At 41.9% G+C, this 26,943-nt stretch overlaps 2 protein-coding genes across 2 annotated transcripts; one reads left to right on the top strand and one right to left on the bottom strand.

Moving 5' to 3' along the window:
- The first annotated feature begins 3,203 nt into the window (after positions 1-3,203).
- Positions 3,204-7,773, top strand: LOC111234544 (nascent polypeptide-associated complex subunit alpha, muscle-specific form-like). The gene has a single exon (XM_022762691.1). The coding sequence runs from the start codon at positions 3,266-3,268 to the stop codon at positions 6,866-6,868; it is 3,603 nt and encodes a 1,200-aa protein (XP_022618412.1). The 5' UTR covers positions 3,204-3,265; the 3' UTR covers positions 6,869-7,773.
- Positions 7,774-10,542: 2,769 nt separating this feature from the next.
- On the bottom strand, positions 10,543-25,436 carry LOC111234373 (pleckstrin homology-like domain family B member 2). Its single transcript, XM_022762429.1, has 16 exons — positions 25,382-25,436; positions 23,414-24,378; positions 22,932-23,264; positions 19,554-19,688; positions 19,164-19,301; positions 18,025-18,171; positions 17,191-17,301; positions 17,024-17,113; positions 16,686-16,823; positions 15,751-15,850; positions 14,857-15,052; positions 13,655-13,745; positions 13,421-13,567; positions 13,062-13,281; positions 12,809-12,894; positions 10,543-12,587 (listed from the first exon to the last, which is right to left on the bottom strand). The coding sequence occupies exons 1-16, from the start codon at positions 25,434-25,436 to the stop codon at positions 12,447-12,449; spliced, it is 3,093 nt and encodes a 1,030-aa protein (XP_022618150.1). The 3' UTR covers positions 10,543-12,446.
- Positions 25,437-26,943: the final 1,507 nt, after the last annotated feature.

Raw genomic sequence — 26,943 nt, 5'->3', positions numbered from 1 at the left:
AGTGGAAGCCAACACGGCTCTTTAAATGATGTTTCAAATTATCTAAGTTTGGAGGCCATCATCAGTCTGAAAAACCTTTTTTATTTAATATAACATTTTACCTCATTCTGTCACTCAAGTGTAAGAGGAAATAACATCTTTTTTTCTAATCAAAGGACTACCTGGGTGCCTTTCAACATCTCTTTGTACTTCTTGCACAGCACTCACTGACATTTGTTTGTAGTTTGTAGGTGACAAAACATAAAAGGACTGATTCCCCCAAATGACCATGTCCTGCACAGTCCTGCCCCCCCCCAAAAAATGTCCCTCTAAAGAGTGTGCACAGAGCAAGTAAGACACTGATTCTGGAAAGAAATGGCTGTTTTGAGAACCACAAGTAAAATTTTGTTCACTTCCATTGCACTGCAGTGGAGGCAGAAATGTTAGAGACATAGATATTTCAAAACTAGTGAAAATGTAACAGACGCTATCTGATATATAACAGAAGGAGGAGATATTCTTCTTCCTCTTTGTGATTTGGGTGAAGCGGTGATAGTTTGCGACATATTCCGTTTCTTGCTGCAAGTTAGATGAGAGGACTGATAGCATATGACAGTCGTGTCAATCTTCTGATCTAAGTCTCTGCAAGACAGCGGATATGTCTCTTTCACAAAATGATAAATTATTCCTTCAAGCTTTTACTAGTTTCAAAAACTGAAAAACTATTAGAGTCATTGGAGTGACAGAGCTTTTGTCAGTTGATTACTAGGATCTGGCAGAGAGGACCAGAACCTTCTTACGAAATACAGAATGTACAGAGAAGTGCAACAGCATGCTGAATGTACTGTATGTATATGTATATATGTATGTCATACTGGGACAAATATAGAGCGGATGAAAGGCCGAAAATGAGCAAACTGGTTCTTTGGACTGGGATTGTGCAGGTTTATGAATATATGTAATTAACATTTTTACATTTGCCTAGAATACAGTAAATAAAAAGCACCTATTTAGTTGTGTTGATGCATGTGTGCGTGTCTGTGTGTTTGTGACAGAAAAAGACAGAGAGACTGTGGTCAGTGCAACAATTGTGAGTTTGGCCATGGTGCGGAGATGTTGAAGTGATCTTCAATAACAGATGATGTATTTTTCGTGGTAGTGGGCAGTGAGTGGTGACACAGTATTCAGCTAGTTAATTGTGTATGTATTCAGTACAGTGCCTATAGGAGGCTGAGAATCTAAACATCAAAACATGAATACATTTATTAAGGTTCTATTCTCTCTATTGTCTATTGAGCAGCATGTACAGGGAAGTCTGTGTAACCCTCTGATCATTCTGTTTATTCATATTTCAGTTTTAGTGTGGATCTCATGTCGATCCATCTCTGTTGCAAACATCTCTGCACACTGGTGGTGAAAAAATGTGCCAAAGCTTTAGAAGGCAACTTAATCCGTATGTTATATTTCATTTCTCTTCAATTGCGTACCAGTGTCTATCCTTAAATCTCCTACTGTGTCTTAAGACAGTCTAGGAAAAACAGCCAGATTTGTTCAAAGATTGCTGACCCACTTACTCAGACTTATTTGGGCCAGGGAATACATGTGGATGAGACAGCAGCTTTATTTTCAGACTCAGACAGATGTACATTTCAAAGCCGTCTGCAGCCAAACTGTGCCACGTGTTGTTTCTCAAACAACCACAAGAGGCCGCGCTTGTTCCACCTCAAAACCTCATCCGTTAACCTGATAATAAAGAGCGACCCGTCGTAGCTCCTTGACTCACATGACTAATTTGTAAAAAACACACACTCTCTAGTTCAATTTCAGGGGGGAACACACAGATATTACAGGAAGCATTACACTGACAACTGTGGGTCAGGCAAAAAGTAAAATAACTCATTGTTTGTTTTTAGTTGTAAAACATTTTGAAACATTCACACAAAAGTAGATTTTTTTTTTTTTAGGATGGACATATTTTAAAATAAGTAATTAAAGTCATTTATCAATATGTGTGCAAATCAAGCAGAAAATTAATTTAACTGATAGCACTTGATGACTGTTAACATCTACTAACAAAATGCGCATGACTACTTAAGATTTAATGAAATTCAGACAAGCTTCTCAAGTAATCTGTATATTGGTATGTATTCCTACAGCCTGGCAAATAACCCCTGAAAAGCCCCTGAAAATGTGAAATGAATGAAGTGAATGACAATAAATAAAGGCGATAGAGCACTGTATCAATTAGAGGATTGCATTTGACATTAAACTCAGCTTTTTCCAAAACACATCTCACAGTAACTGAGTGCCTTAACTATAAAAATGCTCAAATTAATATTTACACAAAAAAATACTGACCGTACCAGTCAATAAGAGGGATCATATCAATACTACCATACCCGTCTTAAAATGAAATCTTTTCATTCATTTATAATTATGTAATCATTCTCAATGGCTTCATTGTCTTTAGGGCTGTTGTTGACTCTGTTAAGATGTTCAAAAGGTCACGCCCTCCCACAAGACTTTGATAGAAACACCACTTACGCTTCACAGGAAGCCTTAACATTGTTATTTTTTTTTTTTACATGTTCTCTAACAGGTGTTAAAATTATGCTTTTTAACGTAATATACAGCCTCGTGGATCTAGATATGGGGATGTGGGTCAATATGCTAATTATGCCCAAAACTTGAATGTAATAAATTGTGACACTATAGCAATAATGATTTATGAAATTGTTGTTTTATGTTGTTTAACAGACTGGGGTAAGTTACTACAGGCTGTGACAAAGTAGATGTGAATAAGATGTATGGATGAGATGTTTATATAAAGCCAGATCATTCAGAATTCAAAATTTGCCCCTGTTAATGGAGTATTTGTCTTTGCTGTTTATGTAAACAGAGTCATCAGACAGAGAGGAAGAGAGAGAGGAAGAGAAAGCTGCGTTCAGGGTGGGTTGATGACAGCCCCTGGCTCTGCATTGCTGACGAAAGCTGCTTAGCTCCTCAGTTGCTATGGCAACCGGGGAGAGCAGCCAGACAAAAAAAACGAGGCAAAGGGGAGGGGCTTTCAAGGGAGAAATAGAGGAGAAAGGGCTGGATGGGAAAGATAGACTGAGGGAGGGATACGGACAACCGATAAAGAAACGCACTGAGAGCAACAGAGGTAAAGCAAGGCTACAGACGGAGATAAAGAGAAGGTCTGGATATAAATGATCACTCCACTGGCTGGGGAATAAAAACTGCAGCAAGTGACTGGAGGATACAGAGAAAGGGGGAAACAGAGAAGATGGATGTACAAACGGAGAACATGGACCCCCCGCCTTGTGAATCCCAGCCGAGTGGAAAAATCAGAAAAGGATTCAAGCTGTTTGGTAAACGCAAGCCAGGTAACATCTTTTCTATTCGAAGCAAAGGGGATGGAAACAACAAGTCACCTGTTAAGAGCAAAACCCTAGATGGATTATCGGAGAGCGCTGCACCAGATTTGGAGCAGGAGTCAGAGAAGGAAAAGGCACAGGAGGTGAGTCAAGGAGATAGGGAGCAGGCAGAGGAGGAGCCGCTTGGTGAAGATGGCGTTCTGGCTGCTGCCCCTGCTCGCACCTCCATTTCTTCAGCTAGTTCAGCCAAGTCCCTCAGCTTCCTGTCATTGCTGAGGGGTGGCCGGAGAGGAGTGGGGGACCGCCGAGTCCACACCGTGTCCCAGCCAGTGGGTCGGCAACGTCGTGGGCTGAAGGGTCTCTTTGGCAATGTTAAGTTCCGCTCAAAGGATAAAGAGGACAAGGAGGAAGCACCTCCGAGCCCACTTCTCATGTCGTCCCGCGCCAACAGTGTGGAGATCATCAAGGAGGACCTCACCCTCACCCCCAAATCCCAGCCTAGATCTCCGGACAGCTCCGAGAATGAGAGCTGTACGCCCGTCAAGAGCTTCACCACACAGGACAGTGCAGCCACGTCCCCGTCAAAGACCATAACTCCCCAGGTGACAGCAGGCAATGTGAGTAGAACTAATGAACATTTGCCACTTTTGCCCACCCCTGAACCACCCTTGATACCCGGTGATAACAGCCTGAGCTCCTTGCTGGCAGACATCTCCTCTCTCCTGACCTTTGACTCAATCTCAGGGGGTGGAGACATTATGGCTGATGTGGAGGCAGAGTGGGGAAAAGCCAGCAGTGCCATCAGTGCTGGGGTGAGTGAAGTCTCGCCATCACCCACATCTCTCTTCCCCAAACCCACCATCTCCTCTCCGCTGACTACTACTTTTGTCAGCACTACAGCTACAGCAAAACCCCCCACAACAGCATCGACCCGATCCTTTACTTCTCTGACAAAGACAGCTCCAACCTCTTCTCCCATTGCCAAGCCGAGCACCATCATCACGACACTGACCAAATCTTCCACTTTGACAACTCACTCAGTGAAATTGAGCTCAGACTCTACTGCAGCCTCTGCCAGCACTAAAATTAAATCAGCTCCTACGCCCACACAACTTTCAACTACCCCTGTAACGTTAGCAAGCCTTTCAGTTCCAATAATGTCTTCCTCTTCGACAATTAAATCCACAACAAGCTCCACCTCTGCTACCACCACAGCTCCCCCGAACACGCCAGCCACTGTAGTAAAGGCTCCCTCGATTACTCCAACTCTTACCTCGACAGCTAGCAAATTGGCATCAGAGATTGCAGCACCTCCTCCAGTTATCGCTTCAGTAAGTAGACCTAGCCCTGTCGCCGCTCCACCTCCTGTGTCAGCTAAACCTCCACCGCTAACGCGTGGCCCTCCCACCCCTGTTGCTTTTACCCAACCTCCACCTACTAAATTGGATTCAGCTACCAGTTTGAACCTGCAAACTTCCACTACCTACAAACCTTCCCTAAGTTCAGCTGCTGGAGAATCCAAAACCCCAGTGACAGTACCATCGGCCTGTGCTGTTACAACCAAACCCTCCTTTACTGCACCAGTTATCCCTTCCAAGATAACAGCGGTTCCCACAACTACAACTCCCTCAACTACAACCTCTGGGTCAGTATCTGTGGCCCTCTCTAAGCCTACAGTCACCCCTAGCCCAGTGGACTTAAATAAGACCCCTTCTTCCTCTGTTACTGGTCCAGATCTTTGTCCATCTTCTACCCCCAGTGCGACAATTAAAACTCAACCGAGCCCTGCATCTGTCCCAACTCCATCATCAGTTCCTTTAGATAAGATTCCTCCCACAACTAAACCCACTCCTCCTCCAGTCTCTTTAAGATTAGATAAGAAGCCCCCTGCTCCCACACCAACTCAAGCCCCTACCTCTCATGCTGTTTCTACAGCATCCCCACTACCTCCTGCTCTGGGTCAGATCCCAGTGTCTCAATCTAAAGCTCCCCCTGCCCCTACTCAAATACCAATTTCTGTGTCTAAAGATCCCCCTGCTCCTGCTCAGATTCAGGTTTCTGTATCTAAAGTTCCTCCGGCGGCCACTCACATCCCAGTTTCTGTATCTAAAGTTCCTCCAGAGCCCGCTCAGATCCCAGTTTCTGTATCTAAAGTTCCTCCGGAGCCAGCTCAGATCCCAGTTTCTGTACCTAAAGTTTCTCCGGAGCCTGCTGAGATCCTAGTTTCTGTATCTAAAGTTCCTCCTGCGCCAGCTCAGATCCCAGTTTCTGTATCTAAGGGCTCTCCGGTGCCAGCTCAGATCCCAGTTTCTGTATCCAAAGTTCCTCCGGAGCCAGCTCAGATCCCAGTTTCTGTATCTAAGGGCCCTCTGGCGCCAGCTCAGATCCCAGTTTCTGTATCTAAAGTTCCTCCGGCGCCTGCTGAGGTCCCAGTTTCTGTACCTAAAGTTCCTCCGGCGCCAGCTCAGATCCCAGTTTCTCTATCTAAAGTTCCTCTGGCGCCTGCTGAGGTCCCAGTTTCTGTACCTAAAGTTCCTCCGGAGCCTGCGGAGATCCCAGTTTCTCTATCTAAAGTTCCTCTGGCGCCAGGTCAGATCCCAGTTTCTGTATCTAAAGTTCCTCCTGCGCCTGCTGAGATCTCAGTTTCTGTATCTAAAGTTCCTCCAGGGCCAGCTCAGATCCCAGTTTCTGTATCTAAAGTTCCTCCGGAGCCTGCTGAGATCCCAGTTTCTGTATCTAAAGTTCCTCCGGCACCAGCTCAGATCCCAGTTTCTGTATCTAAAGATCCTCCTGCCCCTGCTCAAATCTCAGTTTCTGTATCTAAAGCTCCTCCAGCACCCACCCCTGCTCCTGCTCCTTGCCCTGTCACTTCTCTTCCTCCTGCCCCTGCACCGAGTGAAGCCCCAGCCTCTGTTAAGATGAGAGGGAGTGGACAGGCATCAGTGGATTGGCAACTGGCTAGTCCAAGTAGCGCAGTTGCCCACGGGGCCCAGACTGGGCCGTCCAAAACAGAAGAACTGAACAGTGAGTCACAAACAAGTCTCCAGGGCCCCTCCAGAGAAAGGAGGACACCACCAGTTAAGGCATCAGGGCTTAGCAAAATACCCGTAGTTGGAGGGGGCAGAGTAGGCAAGCTACCTGTTCGGGACAGCCAACATGTTGATGATGAAGCGAGCAGAAACCCACCTACCCCTGTGTTAGAAGAAGAGAGGCCCCATTTCAACTCACATGATGCAGGGAGCAAAGATAAAGTCAGTAATGTCGAGTTCAATGTGCCCACCTTAAAACACACCCAGGAGGAGAGTCATCAGCCTCCTCAGCCGAAAGTCCTCACCAGTTTACCGCGTGACTCAAAGATCCCTGTGAAGCACGGCGCACAGTCTCACACTGCCTCCCAAATCCCTCAAGCTAAAGAACCCCCCCGCACCAAGATACCTGTGTCCAAGGTTCCTGTCCGCAGGGTTGGTAACAAACCTGCAGTTGCCGGAGGCAGCACCCAGATAAGAAAATGAGAGAATGGACTGGATCAAGGATACAGATTATGGCTTTGACTGCAACCATTGTCCAATATAACTACATGACCACCCTTTTTTAATTTATATTTCTATACTGTAATTCTTGGCTTGTCTCTCTGTCATCTCTTGGCTTCACTACACCATAAGCAGCAGTAACAGAGTCAAGGAGGCTGACAGCACTCAAGCACAAAACATCTCCACAGGGAGCTGAAGCAACAAGCCTGGCTCTTTGGTGCTGAGCCAACTGGACATGCACTCAGGAAAGGTTCGGGGTCACACCTGAACACACAGCAGCATCGGTAACTAAGGATAAGCAAAATAAAAAGGTCTTCTGGGAACACAGTCACACACACAACATGGGCGAGTGCCTTTCTAAGGGTGCTTTTGCAACAGACTTTCAGAATTTATTCAGTCTTTTCTACAGTACTTTTAACTTTTGTTACTCCCACTTTTTGTAGGAACCGTCAAATCTTTTTTGTCTTTTCTTTCCAGAAAGTCTCTTTGATAACAACCAGGCCCTTTACCTTTTATTTGTGTCAGGAGAACAACAGCAGGAGCTCTATAAATAAATGCAACAACCAAATTTACATTCCACACCTATCTCTGGATGTATGTAGCAGAAAACGTGCCATTAATTTTTGCACAAGATGTTGAACTGTACAGCGCCTGTGTCTGCCTGCTCATATGTAACTTGATCAGATCTCACTGTGAACTAATGGAGAGACTGTGGTTTGAAGGAGGAGGGGTGGAAACAACTCCTTCCATTGAAATGGACAGGCAACAGCAGCCATTATGAATGGCACTGTGGACGTTTGAACAAGACAGGGAGGATGCTGAGATGAGATCTCCAGCTCGTACACTGGCACATCCTTATCCTTATCCCACTTATACTGTAAGATGAGAACGATATTTCTGTGTATAGTCTCATCTATGTTGTTCTGTTTCCTATTTAATCAATAAAACAATATGAATACTTAGCAAGATGAGATATGTTTAAGTTGTGAATTATATATCCTGTTTTCATTACTGTGGCAGTTTGCAGACATAAGAAATGTGAGAACATATAAAAGGATTTACTGGCTCCATATTTAGTAGGAATACATCATCTCTTATGTTAATTTTATGTGAAAGGAAATTACATAACCCTGTCATCTAGAGAAAAGTTGAGGATCAAAGAGAAGAGAAATGACAAACATTTTATATTTTCACTGACAACATCTTACTACAGCCTGGGCTCAGAGAGCCCTCATAGGAATATCATTCCAGCATCATCCACACTCCAAGCTCAGTGACCTGAATAGTGAGCACATGAATGTCACCACAGTCCGGCCAATCAGCTGCAAGGGAAAACGCTTAACATGCATACCTTATTATCAGAAAAAGGGTTTGGGAATGTGTGTCATTGCTATTCTTAGTGTGAAACGCACCCAATAGATCTGCTGAATAATTCCCCTCGGACTGAGTGGATCATTTGATTTGGACATTTAATATCAACTCAATATCACTGCAGAAGAGAACAAAATGCAGATTATAATTGGAACAAAAGGCTGGAGTGAACTATAAAGACTATCTACAATGTTGCATGAAGACAGAAAATGTAGGAAAAAATGTTAAAAAAGCAACTTCAATAGCTACTAGGGGTGAGAGTAAAACCTCAGGTTAAGGATAGGAAGCTGATCTGAGTCATGGGGTAGCCTAATGTTAAGAGGAGACTGGTGTTAGAAATAACGAGTAAAGGACAAAGGGTAAATCTTTTTTTTTTTTTACAAAAAAGGCATTGCAGAGGTGACACAAAAAGACCTCTGTTTAGTTTAGGAAGCCAGAGGCTGCAAGCTGAGAAGAGAAGACCATAATTTGCCCGAGAAAAGCACGAGGATTTCACTACATCAGGTGCTGATACAGACTACAGAGGGTGAAACCATCTCCCTGAGAAAAGAACAGTTTCCCCCTGAAGCTCAGACACAACACATGGTTGCCTCTTGGTAACACCTGCGATTTGGAATTAAAAGGTTTAAGAATTGGCTTAAACAGCTTGTAGCTTTATAGTCATGCCTGTTAGAGCTGAGATCAGGCTGGTTATGAGGGCTCACATTGTGCCACGGTGTGGTAAATTACATTACGCTCTCCATTACAGGAAACTGCTGATATGAATATGATTCCTGCTGTTTTAAAGCGGAAACTGAAACAGGCATATTTAGTGAATGCTGCCTTTTGTCAACATCCATTCACATGATTTTCCAGCATTGCGGCTGTCATGCTTATAAGTGATAGTGACAACAGCCTTAAGTGAAGTACAACCAGGGAACATGTTGGAATAAACTTTTGAATTATATTGCATAAGCAGTCTCAGAGTACCTCTGTTTGTAGGTTGTTTGTGTGTTTCCCCGCAAACACAGTTGCACTGTCTTTAAGCCAGCCCCTTGCCCCAAGTGTTTTACACAAATTATAGCACCCATAATGCATTGAGGCCACCCTGGCTTTCTATGATCAGTATGTGTTTATGTCTGCTTCTGCCTCTGAAGAGACGACGTGCCTATTTAGAACCTAATTTAGCATGCTTCATTCTGTGTTTCCATGCCAACCCCACTAGGTCAACCAATGAAAGGCTGCAAGTGTCTGGGGGAGGGGCTTAGAAGCATGAGTGCCTTAATGAGCACATGCACGGTATACATGCTAATAAGACATCCAGTTAATACTTCATACACATTTTAAAAGTGAATCATTGAGTTATAAAATTTTTTGTTTATCATAACAATGCTTCGCTGTAATTTTGAGGCATATTTTACACTATTACTTTCAGTTTGTTTAAAAAATGTGTATTTGCACTGACCTGGATGGAACCAGTCAAGCACAAAAAATGAACCAGTTCTTCAACATAACTAAGTATATTTACTCAAGTACTGTGTTAAAGTACAGTTTTGAGGTACTTGTACTTTACTTGAGTATTTTCCTTTTTAGTACTTTATACTTCCACCAACACTATCAAAGTAGATGACACCCGTCCCATACGATTACAAATGTGATGACTAAAATTCTAATTATTGAATAAACTGTAAAAAAGCTCTGATGAGGAGATTTTACACCTCTTGCTTCTTCTGAATAAAGCTGCAGAAAACTGTTGACCGTATTGCAGAAAATATTGAATCTGAGTCATTTCAGATTCTATCCAGATATAGATAGAAATGGAGAATTAACACAAAATGTCACAGCAATGGTGGTATGGGCTCTTAAATCAAAATAAAGAGGTTTGATGAAAATGTCTAGTTACACTGCTTGACAGGGGCATTGTGCAGCCCTATACAATAAGGCCATCGATTCCCATGGTGATACATTACAACAGTGTGGAAATAATGCTATGGTGCCCAGTATCCATGGGAAACCATACTATTATGCCATGTCGGGATTTATAAAGCTCCCTTTTAGTGCCACCGCAAGGAAAGAGTTCATGTATCCGTCCACTGTTTTACAGATTTTTACAGCCCTGTGAAATATAATGTTCATATTCAACAGACAAAATAAGTAACCATAACATTTCAGAGAAATCATTTATAATCCAAATTATTTATTCATGACACATGTCGAGTATAAAAACCTGTAGCATAGAGTCTACTAAAATCATACAAAATATCAAATATTAAATGTTCTCAATATATATATATATATATATATATATACTGTATATATAAATGTGGAAATTTGTTTGGTTTCAAGGCTTGTGTATCTCATTCAGTGGATGACAGTTTAGGGATGAGATGTTTACCTGATGGATACATCTGTTTACTGAGAAGCATCCATCAAAGACAACAGCTCATCTGCAACACTGTCGGCTCTGCAGCCTGATCGGCACTCTGCAGGGCTGAGTGAACCAACACCGGTCCAGCACAAGACAAACAGCGAGCCCTGAAGTCTGTGAACCAAGCGCTGGTCACTCGACGTTAAAGTGATCTTTCATTATCAAACACAGTCAGACTGGTGTAGATACTCAGTGAATATACAGATTAAATATATGGATTTAATAACACATTTAAGACAAAATTGCAAAAATAATTTTGTGTTCCTCCTACACATCATCCTATACATGATGATTTGCTTTCAAAAAGCAAATCTTAAGCTTGGTATACATGTGCTGATAAATGTCCATATCTGATATATGAGCATTAGAAAATATGGATCATTGAGGCTCTGCTCTTTCAGTAACTGCTCATTTATTTAAGTGACTATGGACCAGCCAGCCTGAGCATTACGTCATTCCAGTGCAACCACTCTGCACTCACGACCTCTGCTGGTGAAAAAACATAATGAAATGCTTTAGTATAAGGAACATGCGGGTGATGCAGCACATACAGCATCACTGCTGCACAATATGACCTCATTTTATCAGGTCAGCAGCCTCTACTATAGATAGAAGGAGCTAGTTGCACAGCGGTAGGTATGAAACACGGTACCATTGTGATTTGGGAACATTTTCTAATTTAATGAGTAGAATATTTGCCACTAATTACAAATAATTAATAATAATAAAATGTAAAAAAGTGCCTGTAATAATCTCTTCGTCGCAAATTAAATTTGAATGTGTGAAGAAAATGATGCAAACACAGATATATCTAGTTTTCAAGGAATACTAATGGTGGACATTCAGCCCTGCTTTAAATAAGCAGACAAGAGCAGCTTATGCTGGTAGTCTGGCAGCAGCAATCAAGATGCTTGAGTTAAAAATGTGACATAAAACTCACACAAAGTACATTGGAATATTAGTGACAATATAGAAATAATAAATCTGAGTTAACATAAAAATGTGCATTCTAGCAACCACAAATACAGACGTGGTGATCTAATCTAGGAAAAGATCGCCAGGAAGTTGTGACCCACTGATACACTGATGTTCAAAGGAGCTAAATTTCAGTCTGACTAAGATGTGGAAATACTGAGAAGATGGAGTCAAACGGGAAAAAAAGAGAAGGCAATGAAAAGAAGGAGACGAAACAGAGGTCGACCTACAACATGAACTTTGGTTTGAAAAGTGGGGATAAGGAAATTACAGAAGGCTGCAGTTTATAGAAAGCTGTTTGACAGATATGCATCTGTTATAGAGAAGCTGCATCAGTGAGTACAGCATTTTGGAAGTGTAGCCGATCATTTAATAGCTTCCCTGATAGAGTTTTGACTGAATAAAAGCTAAACATGACTGGGAGAGTGTGAGACAAGCAGAGATTGGAAAATGTAACAGCTAAATTGTTGCAAGATTTTGTAATGATTCAGCCACTTATGCTACATAAACAAATAAAAAAATACACTACATAGCTTAATTATGAAACCTGTATATCAATTCTTTTCATTTGTTATACATGATTACATTCTACATACATTAAAGTGTGCTTCTGAGCATGAACTGTCATTGTAGGCTACAAATACTACAAGTGTAAACAGAAGTTAATTTTTTGTTCACCTGATGAACATCCATCTCAGCTCTACACAACGTGTTTGATACGAGCAGAGTGCCGTAAATCCTCTCATGCTGTGACACAATGTTTACCAAAGAAATGTAGTGGTGTGGGCCCTGATCTGTTGGGATCAGTTACACCATGAAATGCATGTGTCCTTCAGCACCTGTAACAATAACGTCCATCCAGATACGCATGGCCTCGGGGGACGGAGCCACCATGTAGTAAACCCGATCGTGGGTCTTCACGCTGAACGTCAGCGAGGGGTTGGGGCTCTTGGGTGCGGCAGTGAATGTAATTTTGAGAAAAAAGTGAAATAATAGAGAATAAAGGGGGGAGGGGGTTGATGCACGTGTGGGAGGGAGAAAGACAAATGGAGGGAGAGAAGCAGAAGACAAACAGATGTCAACATATTCAAATAAAATGGCGCATGTGTAGACGATGCCACGTGGTAACAATCACAGACACGCACACGCATGCACATAAATGGACTTACTTTGTGTGCATTCTTTAAATGGTCATAGTACACCTCTTCTATGGCTTGGAAGTAAATGACTCCTTTCATCTTGGTCTCATGTTTGTCTGCAGCGGAGAATATAAACAGAAATGTTAACGCTGTGATCAAAGCTCGTTCTCAGCGTCCTAAGTATCTTGGCATAGCTTAAAAATGACATCATGGTTGGAGTAACTCTGTCTCACATTTTAAACTGCACGTTTACAACAGAGAACTGAAAGGATGAAGTACTCGCCTGCAAAGTAGGTGAGCGTCCTGCGATTCTGGTCGAAGACAAACCAGCGTTTCTTCCAGGTCTTTATCTTGCCACCCATTTTGACCAGGAAGCCCCGACAGGTTTTATCAGTGATGGCCAGATGGAAGCAGGCATCTGGGTTGTGTCCTGCTGCCTCAATGTGGCCGTGAAGATCAAAGTCGTCTTTCCTTACAGGGAGGTAGCGTGTCAACAGACGGGACTATGGAAACAAGCAATGAAATTAGATTACAGATGTAAACATTGTGATGCTGCTTTGTTCAAAAAGTATTCACATGAAGCTTATGGTGCAAAAAAAAAAAGTCAGATTTGAACCTCTTCTTGTCAGTTATTCTGATTACCTGGGATCTTTGTTTCTCCCTGAGCTTCACCTCTCTCTCTACGAGTTTCTGTCTCCTGCTCGTCTCCTCCTGCAGTCGTTTCTCCAGTTCCTCCCTTCTTCGCCGCTCCTCCACCAGAGCCTGTCTGCGCATCTCCATCTCACGCTCCTGCACATGCCACACAGAGTTAAGTACATCCATTATTAAACACACACGTCTATTTACAGTAGGTTTTGGTTAGGTTTGACACATTACCCGATGCTCGAGGAGTCTCTGCTTCTCAGCCTGGGCCTCTCGGAGTAAACGCTCCATCTCCTCAATCTTCGCCATATTGGAGGTACTAGCACTGACGGAAAATGGAACACACAAGAAGACTCAACTCATTTGTACAAATACCTCACTTAAAACAAGAATGACACTCAGTAGAGCGCATATCTCCGTCATGTAAGGCTTTATTTATTTATTGTCTTTAATTCTTACACAGAACAGCTTTTATTACCTGTTGTGTGAAATAATGTTATCAGCATTATACAATTCATACAGCTGCATGAATTGTCCCATCGCTATGTTGCAGCTGCTGTTGTTATTGTGTAATTTTTATTAGTTGCATATTCAGTGAAATACTTATTTTCTTCCACCAGATCTTGATCTAGATGCTCATGATTATTATCTGGATCTGTACCAAATTGTACAAACTCGTAGATCTCAACACCATCAACGTGTCTGATTTTTTTTTTTTTTACATCAAGATCAAAATATTATTTCCTGAGAAATTGAGGAAAATGTTGAACAAATGTTTAGGAAAGTGATAAAAAAAAATTCCTGGATCCACTCCTTTAACCGCATCTGCAACATAATCGAATGGGTTCTTGCCTGGTCCATGCCCCACCCCTCCACCAAGTTTGGTTGCAAAATGTTTCAGAATTTTTTGCGCAATCCTTCTGACAAATAAACAAACAAACCAACCAACAAACAGACATGAGTGGAAACATAACCTCCCTGGCGGAGGTCATGAATATATAGATAGTTTAGTTTAGTTTCAGGTTTTTGTTTAAATTTGCAGGAAAAAGGGTGACTCTTATATCACTGTGAGGTAGGACTTCCCTAACAAATCATGAGCCCGCTTAGACATGACAAAGTGCCAGCATTGCCATGAACACCATCACAAAGGCTGCACTTGCTAATGTATATGTAACCGTCTGTGTAAGAGGATGAAGAGCTTGACATCATCAACATTTGTCTCTCACCTGACTGTGAATTACAGCCAAAAACATTTCCTCTTTCTGCTCGCTCTTCTCTCCTAAATGTCTTTCATCAGCCTTTTTCCTCTCATTTCTTTTGTCTGTCTCACTTCTTTTCAAAAAGTACAATTCACCATCATCTAATTCACAAATATTCGCTGTCTAAACTCTTCAGTGTGACCATTCATCTGTTTATCATCGTGGTTCGTCTCTAACCTGGAGATGTTGTCCGGGGAGCAGGCGGAGAAGCTGGTCTCCAGGCTGTCAGAGCTGTCCACACTGACGGTATCTGAGGCTTGGCTGTTGTCCGGGTAAGAGAAGGAGTCCAGGAACACGTTGGGCTCTGACACCATCCTGCTGCAGAAATCACTTCTTCTCTGTCTGTCTTCATTCATGTGTGCATGGCTGTTGCCTGCTGACAGAAGAAAAATATTACAGCAACAAAGTGGAAATACCCTCAGTATGCATGATCTAATGTCATGTAAGTACCAAATCACAGAAATAGAGCTGCAATTCATTAACTAGTTGGCCAAGCATCTTGTAATCATAATTTTATATAATCTGTTTGCAGCAACAGGGCCAAGTAACAGCAATCCATCAAGCTGGAGAAGGATACAGGCATTTAATTCTTAATTCACTCTATACTGTATGAAGCAGAGTAGTTTCTCAATCTTTTCCTTCAATCTTAAGAAAAGACTTTGTGATTACGTACAAAAGAAGACTTAAAGAAAACTTAAATTTGTTCAATTCAAATGCTATAGTATTTAAAAACATGTTTTTCTTGAGTGATAAATTCTGATGACTTTAAATCTTCACAAAAAAACCCAAACTAATTGGACCTATCAAATGAAATATACTGCCATTTCCAATAGGGATATTTTCCATGTGCTACTTGTTTTGATCATGTTGTGCACACAAGAAATTTGCCTCAAAATCAAAAATTTCTATCTTGTATAAATTGCAGTACTTCTGTTGAGATGTCCCATTTGGACTAAATGTAGCTCACTTTGTGCAGTGCCACAGATTATGTCATCACCACGGCATCAACTGTCCGGATACATGCATAAAGCCTGAGATGACGCAGACAAGATGCAACAGTCTGGTACTCACTCTTGGGCAGGCGACGGGTGTTCAGGTCCCGGGTGGAGAAGCTGAAGCCTTGTGGGATGACACTGCCACAGCTGGAGCTTTGGGATAGAGGCAGATGAGCCTGGGGAGGAATACAGGAGCACCCCTGGTGGTCAGGACCAGGCTCTACAACCTTCACACAACTACAAACCTTTCTCACTAGCAAAGTACTGCATGAGCTGGATGGGTGTTGCAAGACTAACTGAGAATTCCTGTTTGGGTGGACCGTCCTCTAGGGACAAAAAAGTTCAAATGTTTCTGGATGGAAATAATGAGGTAATGAAATCCCCTGCTCTGCAGTCCAGGATCAGTATGTGCACCATTACAGTGGCAAGAAAAATGTAAGTGAACCCTTTGGAATTACCTCCATTTATGTATCGATTCTCCCTAAAATATGTTCAGATCTTCATCCAAGTTAAAATAATGAACAAACGCAATCTAATTTAACTAATCACTCACAAATCATACTGAATACAGAATTCAAACATTCACATTGGAAAAAGTATGTGAATCCCTCGGTTAATGACATCAACAAAAGCTAATTAGAGTCAGGAGTTATCAAACCTGGAGTCCAATCAATGAAACAGGATTAATGGTGTGGGTTAGAGCTACTTTGACTTATAAAAAACACTTCACAAGAAAGATCTCAGAAGACTTAGGATCAAGAATCGTTGATTTGCATAAAGCTGAAATGGTGACAACGTCATTTCAAAGAGTTTAGATACTCATCAGTCCACAATCAGACACACTGTCTATAAATGAAGATAATTTAGTTACAACTCTCCCTAGAAGTGGGTGTCCAGCTAAGGTGACTCCAGAGGCACAAAACAGAATGATCAGTAATGTAACAAAGAACCTCAGAGTAACAGCTAAAGGAATCATTGGAGCTGGTTAAAATCTTTGAAAAAAGTAAAAACCTTGGGAGGGAGCGTTCGTCCCAGGGATCTGCCGTAAGAGGTGGGGAGCTGCTGGCTCCTCTTATGAGGTAGGCTGTCACTCGGGTGGGAAGAGTTTTCTTTGCTGCTTCTTCTCCTTTCCTTCAGAGAGTGCAAGTGCTGCAGTGATCACAAAGATTAGAGGAATCACAAAGGATAAAAATAACAGGATATCTCCTCAGAAACACTGAAACTTTGGTTCATCCACTGTCTGATGTACTTTGCTTAAAGACACAGGGGAACTCTGCTGCTGGATATAGTATTAGATACATAGATGTATTAGATATATAGTAACTATCGTAACTGTAACTGGCTCCTACCTCTTTGATGGCTACAGGGATGTTCGTGAAGGTCTGCCCCTCAGACAACTCTGCATACTTTCCTTCCAAAGACACCAGTTTGTCTCTCTCCTGTAGACATCACGATAGGATCCTCAAGTAAATAAAATCAAATATTTATAATATCAGCATGCAAAAAAATATCTTACCTTCTGCAGCATGACAAGCAAATTGTTCTTTTCTCTCTGGAAATTCTCTCTTTCTTGCTGAGCCTGTAAGGTGATCTGTGAGGACTGTTTCTTCAGTGTCATGAGTCTTTCCTTTGAGAACAGGACAGCACAGTCTCACTGCACAATATTTGGAAACTCTCACAAAGTATGAAGCAAAGAAATGTTGTGACATTAGCAGATACCGCAGAGGTGTTTTATTTTGAAGCAATGAAACATCCTCGCCCTGTTTCTGCCCTCTCTCTGTGGTTTTACCCTCGACTTCAGAAGTCAATTCATTCTTCAGGCCTTAGATATTGCTATTGCATGCTTACCATTGCTGGTATTGCTGTTTCTTGTTATTAGTTCATGCTTTGCGTTGCAAATCTCACAATTTTGCAGCTTTATTTTCATGCACAACCTGCAGTAAGATTAATGACAACAAACCAGAATGTAAAAAAAGAAAGAAAAAGAAAATTTTAAATGATCACTACAAAAATGTTCAAATGAAAATTCGGATAAATTCTGTTTTTTTTAAATTTAAAAAATTGTGCTTCTTTTTGCCTGTGTCACTGAACATGCACTGAAGAGTCCACTCTAATACTAAAGAGCTACTGTAGCTAAACTATGAAACAGTACACACTTTAAATCTTGTCAAAATTTGGTTTGGTTACTTCATTGACATGGTTTAGGTGCACACCCACAGTTGTATTTGTACTGTAGATCCCTGTGGGTGATAATTAGACATTTTACAGTCATGCAATGCCAGCATTAACTGCATTTGTTATACATGCACTAAAAGCTCCATGCACATTCATAAAACCTCACTCGCTGTACCTTGCGTGTGACAGTAAGACGCTGGCACTCGGCGATTTCTCGCAGCAGCTCTTGGCTCTGATTCTCTTTTTCCTCGTCCTGATTAATTTCTCTCTCCAGCTTCTGAAACTCCAAATCCTCCAAACTTTTTGTCTGCTCCTTAGCTTCCTGAGAGGCGCCACAGACACACACACACAACACCTCAGTGACAAAGTAGAAGAACATAAATAGATGAGAATAAACTGTTTGAGAGTTAGATCTACTATTGGCACAAATAATGAACAATAAATATGGAAATCCATTCATGTAAAATGTTTTGGTGTTTTCAGTATTTAACACTAATTAACATTCAGGATTTAAGCATCTGACTGGCCATCTTCTTCAGAGTGTTATAGAATAGATGCTATTTGTGTAACACTGCATGTCCTTCCAAGTGATGTGAGGTTTCAGGTGATTTTACTTTTCCAAATTGGAGTCAGATGTACAAATTTTTTTTTTTTTTTTACACATGGCAACTACAGTATTTGGACCTCTTCCCAAATGTGGGTCCAAGGGATACCAGGGCTAAAACAGAAGTTGTGAATGACAAGAACGACATGTTGTGAGACAACACATAAAGGAAGGGATCCAGATTTACAGAGAACAAGGTCAAGAAGGATGATAGAGGTAATAGAGAAAGATGATTGAGGAGTCTTGGGAAAGTTAAATAAATAAATGCAGAAAGACATCCTTTCAATCACTTTGTTTGGAGATGCCTTTAAATTTAGTTTCTGTTGGACATTTGGACACTTTTACAGTTACGGTGGGGGTCTTTTAGAAGTTGTTATAAGCTGCTTTGCAGATCTCATTTGTGATGACCTCCCTGAGTCTGGGGTTTTAAGCATTTCCTTCATGAAACATAATTTGTTTGTTTTGTTTTAAAGGATAAGCAACTGAAGCCATTTTAGAGGAAGCTTTAGTTGAACTGAACTGATCCCTGAGAGTTGGCATGAGTGTCTGTGGCCCCAATTCTTGATGACAGCATTCCCCTTAATTACCTCTGACCAATGCAAGCCAAATTACAAATGGAGATGCGAGGTCATCTCAGATTGTTGGCTTTGTCTGCCTAAAACCCGTCCCCAGAAATTCATTCATGGCTTGTAATTTTTGGTCATTTTTACCTGTGACTTCTCAGTGTGACTCGTCTTTTCAATGCTATGAATCTTTTCCTTGAGTTGGTCCAGAAGCTCCTTTTCCCTCTGCAGCTGGCCCATCTCGGACTCCTGCTCCCCTTCTAGCAGAGCACACTCCACCTCCATCTGCAGGAAACAGAAGCACAGATTAGTAAACCTGGATTGATTTTATTCAGAGCATTTACTGCATTTCTGATTTCTGATGGCTGCAACTCCATGGCAAATCAAGCAGCTCACTTCCTCAGCTTTTACTGTGGTGAGCTGGAGGGACACACCACTCTTAAGGGATCAATAAGCCATTCGTTTATCTGACAGCAGAAGAGAACAAACACTGCCAGGCTGTTCAGTTGTGTTTATGTACTGCACTGTGTTGTCTACCTCTCGGACAGACTCCTCCATCTGGTTGTCCAGGTCTTTGATCTTCTGCTCCAGCTCCTCTATGTTGTTCAGAACTTGAATCCTCTCTTCCTCTATATGCGTTACTTCCTGTTTCAGCTGCACACTCTCCAATGCCTGTAGTGACATCAGGAATTCATATAAATGCTTTGCCTTACAGGAGACTTTGCGTTACACAGATCTAACTACGCAAAAATCCCTACTGGCAGTTGCATCTTTTGGTGATTGTATGTTCAATCAAAATCAACAGAAAGTTTATAACATGAAAAACTTTTCAAGTTTTCTTGAATAAAGTGCTGTGTGTTGTTAAAATAATTTGCCAGCCAGTCGATTGTCGAATAAGACGACAGCAGCTGCTGTTCTAACTCATCCAAAGCTGGATCACTGACAACAGGATTCTTTTCTGCTCGGTGTAATGGAAATCTCTCCAATCGCACTCCAGTCACTGCCAGTCATGCCAAAGCACTCCCACGTTTTGCACCATCTACCAGCATCCAGCAAACATTCATTCATACTCATATGTGGCTGCATTGAAGAGATCCTTTATACTCAGGTATTCTTCTTTAAAGGAGCAAAGAGGATTTTTCGGAGGCTCATGTGGCCAGCAGGGTTAGGATTTATAGCTTCCTAGACGGGTTGTGAGCTCTCTGTCTTCCTGCACGCTCTGCTCTTAGGAATGCAAGAGATGCGATGGAGGGTATCTGGAGCCTGTAAACCTTTGTCACAACTGACACGCTGAAGAAATGATGGTCCTAACTAGGAAATTTAATTTCCATAAACTTTGGGTGTGTTTGAGAATTGTATCTTTCACATACATTTTCATTTTCAGAGGGTCTTCCATACATTAAGCCTCAGTATCGAGTTCAAAACATCTGGAAAAACGCATGTCTTAGCTATGCATATACACTAACATTCTTCCACTCACACTCTCTCACACACACGCACACACACACACACACACACACACACACACACACACGCACACGTGCGCGCACACACACACACACACACAGTTTTGTGCACACACACACACACACATACACACACTAATTCTCCGTGGGATAAAGTCATTTCCTGTTCCCCCCTCCTTGAAGAGTTTCAATGGTTGAGTGCTGAAAGAAAACTAGGACTTCTTCATTAAAACCAGACACACCATTAGCTTGTTACTGCTGTAGTGGGGGAAAAAAAGATTTTTTACAGATTTTACAGAGACAGTAACTCAGCGGCACTAGGACTGAGACAGTGCAGGAGGAAGCTGGAATCACAGTATTAAATTATTTTAATATTTTTGGTATGTTTATATTTGTAAATCAAACATGTTCATTCATTTCTCAGTGTGTGAGGCAAGGCTCCCCACTGTAATGCATTCAAAATGTTGATGAGAGAACAGATGAGGTCGAATTGTAGTAACATCAAAGCTGTGAGGAGGTCTTGTGAAACTGTGATTTCCCTGTTTATGTGTCTGAACAACCCACATAAACAGGAAATGTGCTAATTGCAAGTTACACACACTTAACAACACAATGATTTTGAGGAATCTACCTCAATCGAGTGTTTATGTGTTGAATAATGTTGTGGAAGGTACACACAGTATGCAGCCATCATGCCATGGATGAGCAGTCAGTGTATGACTCAGAGCTGCAAAAAAGCTTCATGCGACACATGATACCACTTTTCATCTACACAAATTCAGTTTGAGCCAAATATAAGACAAAATTCATCATGGTGTATAGGATGATTAGGTTTTTTTGGACAACGTTAACCCCTTCAACCCTGACAACCCTTAAAATTTAGGGGAAAAATGTCTGCACCAATATATATATATATATAAGTTGTAAACATTTTAGACCCCCTTAAAGATTCTTCTCCCACATACTGACACATTTAGTTATGCTAAAAACTTTGTAATCTTTGTAATCTAGAGCTTAAAATGAAGTTTTGTGGCAATATGGAAAGGGGAATGAAAATTAACCTGGAAATGGAAAGAATTTACCCTGATATTGCAGCAGGTAAACAAACAAAGATAAACAAGCGATCAGCAGTCAGATAAACTGCATTCCACAGCAGGGGTGGGACCCATTAGTTCTTCACCACAGCTGGGTCTTCTCTTCATGTACTTAAACACTCACTCTGTAGCAGGAAGTAACTGAGAGAAGTCAAGGACATGATGTGGATAGACTTGGGGCAGATACTCAAAAGGTTCAGTCAAGGTAGTGCAATACTTCATGTTCTACAGCCAGACACATGATTTAACTATGTCCAGCAAAATTAAAACCCCATAGCCACGCATTAAATATCCACTTATCAATATCTTTATAATGAGAGTGAATAAAAATGATTATCAATACTGTGAAAGGGGCTGTTTGCAATGACAAATCCACAGACAAGAAGCCTTTTCCACAGTTCTTCTTCACATATCACAGTAGAAAAAGCACATGGTGGTTCACTGTAACACAAGCTGGGTCCGAAATCATTCCCTCATTCACCATCTCACTCACTATTCCCTAAACAATAGACACTCAGTAGTTTCATCTACAGTGAGCAGTGAACAGTAATTTCCACATTTATAAAATGCAGCACATAGCATTGTGAGATTGTTATCAGAAAGTACCATTTGCTGCTCCACTGTGAGAATTTGTGAGGCCGCTACATAGGCGAGTGGACAAATTTCACACTATATAACAAATAAGCTGTGATTTTGGGCACAGCCCCTGTAATTGCTTACTGGGACACCTGAAAAGAACAGAGCCATTGTTACTGTTATTAATAACATCTGTGCTTCTCCTACTGTGACAGGTCAAAAGCAACTAGTTAAGTTAGCAACTGCTAGCTAGTGTACAGTACACAGTGGAGTGTTTGACAGCTAAACACTCAGATAATTTGTCAAAGGTTGGTGGATACAAGTGTGGGAACAGCGATAAAAAAGCAGAGTGAATATTAGACTTACATTCGTAAAAAATTGATTAATGCCTCCCTAACCATTACTCTGCTTTAAAATGTATTAGCCAATTTACAATACATAGACTATAATATACAATATTAATATACTGATATCTGTATTCAGAATTAACTAGCTTAATTCTGAATACAGACCATCTTAACCCCCCAGTGGTTAAGATGGTCTTTCCTGGTGTTTTTTAATTAGAATTTTTTTTTTTTTCTGTCTCTTTTGTAATTTGTGATAATGGATTTGTATTTCTGTGTGATTGAGAATTAGTAATTCATGATTGGGGGCTATATAAAAAATATTTACTTGACTTGTTTACCCATTTCTAACAAAATCCTCCCCATTCTTTACAATTTGTCATTATTCAATTTCATCCTCCTGGCCCAATGATTATGAGGCATGGTGAAACTTACTTTGACTCTATGTTGGGTGGAGGGTGAGGGGGCACTGCTGTTCAGGCTGATAGCTGGTGAATGGGATCTCGGCTCTCTGTAGCCGCCCTGCTGACGCTGGTTAACCTGCTGCTCATCAGAGAGTTGGAAATCTCTGGCTTTGGCCCCAAAGCAGCCGTCTGGAGCAGTGCTGCCGGGAGAGTCAGAGAACACTGACTCATCATCTGACACCTGCAATTTCTCCAACTCCTTATTGATCTTCTGCAGGTCAGAAACAGCTGAACCCGCTGGCTCTCTTTCCACCTGACCCAACTCAGTGCATAGGTTCAAAATGGTCTCCAGGCGCTGGCATTCCTGCAGACAAGGGATTCATAATTACTCTTTTAACCATATTTGAGTTATGTTACTGTTAACTTTCATATTTTCAAACAAGGTCAAATAAGGTTTTAAAAACTGTTAAATTTATATAAAAGTGGACAAACCATGGTCAAAAAGAAACTCACCAATCTCTGCACTTTCTGCTCCCTGAGTCGCTCATCTCTCTGGTGCTGGTGGTAGTCTCTCAGCTCCTCCTTGCCATTCAAAGAGCTGATGCTGCCGACTCTCTGTCCTGGACTCAACCCGCCCTTCCCAAAGGACAACCTCCTCTCTCCAAAGCCCAGATCTAAGCCTGTCCCATCGAGCTCTACACCCAGAGAGCTTAGAGAGGCCAGACTGGCCCTCCTGGGAGTGCTGGGCATGCTGGCTGGTACAGTCACATCTGGTGGCTGCTCCAGAGATGAGAGGCTGCGCCGCGGCCCTGCTGACCCCACTCCTCTGTGGGAACCCATAGAGTGGCGTGATGGGAGCGACAGAGCAGGGGGGTCTGCTGTGTTGTGAAGCCGTGGCAGAGAACGGCTATGCATCCCCAAGCTGTTGAGGGAGCCAGTGGAGTATTTCCTCTGCCGGGAGTCTCCTCCAGCTTTGCCCTGAGAGTAGAGTCTGCGGCCCATGCGAGGGCTGGACGGCACGCTGGCTGCTCCACTTTTGACCCTGGGAGAACGAGGTAGGGGCTCCCCATAAGAGGAGAGCAGAGAGCTTCCATCTACTGCATTAGAGAGGAGCAGACTGTCCTGTGACTGGTGGCGAGAGTGGGAATGACGGAGCAAGCCGTTAGGGCTCAGCTGGCGTTCACCCTGGCGAGGTGATGGAGGCACGCTGCTGCTGGTCATGTAGAAGTTTCTAGAGGCAGACGGAGGGCGATCGGCATTACTGAGGATGGATAGTGTCCTGGTGGATTGGGGTCCAACAGGTGAGGGCACGCTGAGGTACTTGCGGCTGCACTCAGCTGCCCTCAGGCTGGCCTCCAGAGCACTCTTCCTGCGCTGCAGCGTCTCCATCAGATCCTGTAACTCTGCCTTGGAGCGGGAGCCTCTCAGCAATGTCCCGCCCACTGAGCCACTGCTGCTGTGCTCAATCTTCACACAGTCTGTAGAGGAGAGAAAGTTGACAGAGCATGACATCCTGTCTCTTTTTGGACTATATAATAGACTCAGGTTTAATGTAACTTCTTTAATAAGCACCAGCTCAGCAAAGAGAAGTGCTGTCACACATGTGCTGAGTAAGGGGGAGGAGGGGGGGGGGGGCGGACCAGTGAAGAATGTACGCTCATACAGTTCTCAGCCCAATACAAACATGGGCTCAATCAGTGGTTAGGCTTCTTCTAAAAATGGAAGAATGCTGGTGGACCAAGACAAGCCAGAATGCATCATAGTCTCGACTGCAAAAAAAAAAGCCTGAGGACATCCAAATATCTTGGCAAGCAGTGTGAGCACGGTGCCCTGAGTCATGGGTGACTGGACAGTGAATAAATATATAATTACAGAGTTCATGTGATACTACAAAATGCCCACCTCCTTTGGCATAAAAATCTCCCTCACAAATTTATTCTGCACCTTCAAATGGCAAAGTTTGCTGGGCTGAATAAAACTCTTTTTTATTATTAATTACGACCTAGACCATCATTTAAAATTGTGACAAGGAATAAAGCTGGTACATTCCTCTGTCTAGATACAAATACCTGTAATGTGACTGTGCTTCTCAGTTTGAGCTAAAATTCTCTGCATTTTGTGCTTTTTCTTTCTGCTGATCATTATTGAAAACATAGGTCAGAAGTCTGTTCCAAGCCTGTTCTGGCTTCCAGATTAAGGAAAGTTATCCAGATAACTCAATAAACCAGCACAAAATGAATCCAGGCTTACATGATGCTGGTGAGCTAAAATGATCTGAGTTTACTGTCATTTAGCTGACTGTTCTTTGAACAAAGGTGGAGGATAGATTTAATTCAAGGGCCATCTAATCAAATATTAGATGAGGAACCTATAATCTAGATCAATGCTGAATTGCACAATCAAAGTGATCAGTATCAAAAATAAATCTAAATATCATCTCAATATAATATCAACAAAAATAGTTCTTGAATGTTGTCTTACCTGAGCCGTAGCCCAGTGTGGAGACCGCACTCCTCTGAGGAAGCATGCTGTTCATCACACTGACCTCCGTCTCTGGTTCAGTCTGAGGACGCAGGATTCAGCTGTGTGCTTTGTTCCCTGAGAAGAAGAAAGGGAAGGGAATCATAATTATACCCTGTATAAAACAGATTCATCCTAATGTTACCCAGTGGAATACAAATATGTACTGTATGTAACCATAAGTTCAACTTTCCTTCCTGACACCCTGCAAAAATTATAGTAGCATCTTCCAATCAAACAAGAGCAATGCAGACATCACAGGAAGTTGAGTCCATGCCTTGTGGCCCTTCAACTTATCCCTCAAAACTCGAAACAACAATGCCTCAATTCAAGCAGATATTTCAGATGTGCATATTTAAATGGAAAGAAGAAAAAAAACTTTCCTAAAGACTGAGTAGGAAAACAGATCCAGAGGAAAGTTTTTATGCCCTGCTCTGTGTTACCAATAAAAATCCAGTCTTAAAACTCAGCCATAATCAATCTTTTAGCCCCAAATTCATGAGCAGACCTTGAAAGTATTCCCTCAGAGCCCCAGACTCATTGAGGCAGCAGCCAAAGTTAGAGGTTGGGGCCGGATAACTGCTTGAGGATCTGACATGTCATGCTAAAATTATTAGTCCTCTGACAGAAGAGTGATTACAGTTTCAAACAATAACACAAAACAATTATTAGTATATTAGTAAATATTAAAATACAAAATATTTGCAGATTACAGCTTCACAGTTTCAGTTGTTTCTTCCTTTTAAAGATATTATATTATTTTAATTGAAATACTTTGGACTTTTTGACTGTTTGTCAGACAAAGTGAGACATTTTAATTAATTAAATTACATATTTTTTGATTAATTGAGTAATTGATTAATCGACTCATCAAAAAGATAATTAATAGAATGATTGATTATAAAAACAGTGCTAGCAGTGTTCAACCACCAGTTTTTCCAGTGAAGATGTTGAGTGTCCAACAACAGAAAGAGAAAGTCTTACTCTCTACTCAAGGAAAAAAAACAATGAAAGCTAAAAGAAATAAATACATCAAATAATACTAAGAAATACATCTTCAGGTGCACATACCTAACGTCATAACTCAGAAAAATCACCCTGAGTGAGGATATTGAAGGTTCCAGAGTTGCAATAGAGGGATTTAAAAAGTCAGACGTTACAGTTTCCTGAATCCACAGACAGCACACGCACACGCATACGCACACGCACACACACACACACACACACACACACACACACACACACACACACCACAGAGAAAGACAGAGATGGCCGATCCAAGATTCTCTGGTGCTGCTGTCTGGAGAGAGGGCCTACAGGAAGTAGGGTATCCTTTTACAGTCACACAATCAATCAGCATGAGTTCATTCTCCAGACCTCTTGAGAAAAGAGGGGCAAACCCCCCCCCCCCCCCCAAGATCATGTCAGCAGCAAGAGTTTTTACTGCATCAGCCAGACTATAGGCCGGCAGGGTAGTGTAAGATCATAAACACACAGCGAGATGTAAACAGGTTGAGGAATGG

The sequence above is a fragment of the Seriola dumerili genome, unplaced genomic scaffold (assembly GCF_002260705.1).
Source record: "Seriola dumerili isolate Sdu_G_001 unplaced genomic scaffold, Sdu_1.0 BDQW01000449.1, whole genome shotgun sequence".
Lineage (NCBI taxonomy): Eukaryota > Metazoa > Chordata > Actinopteri > Carangiformes > Carangidae > Seriola > Seriola dumerili.
Note: the sequence above shows the minus strand (reverse complement) of the source record. Positions and strands in the feature narration are given on the sequence as shown.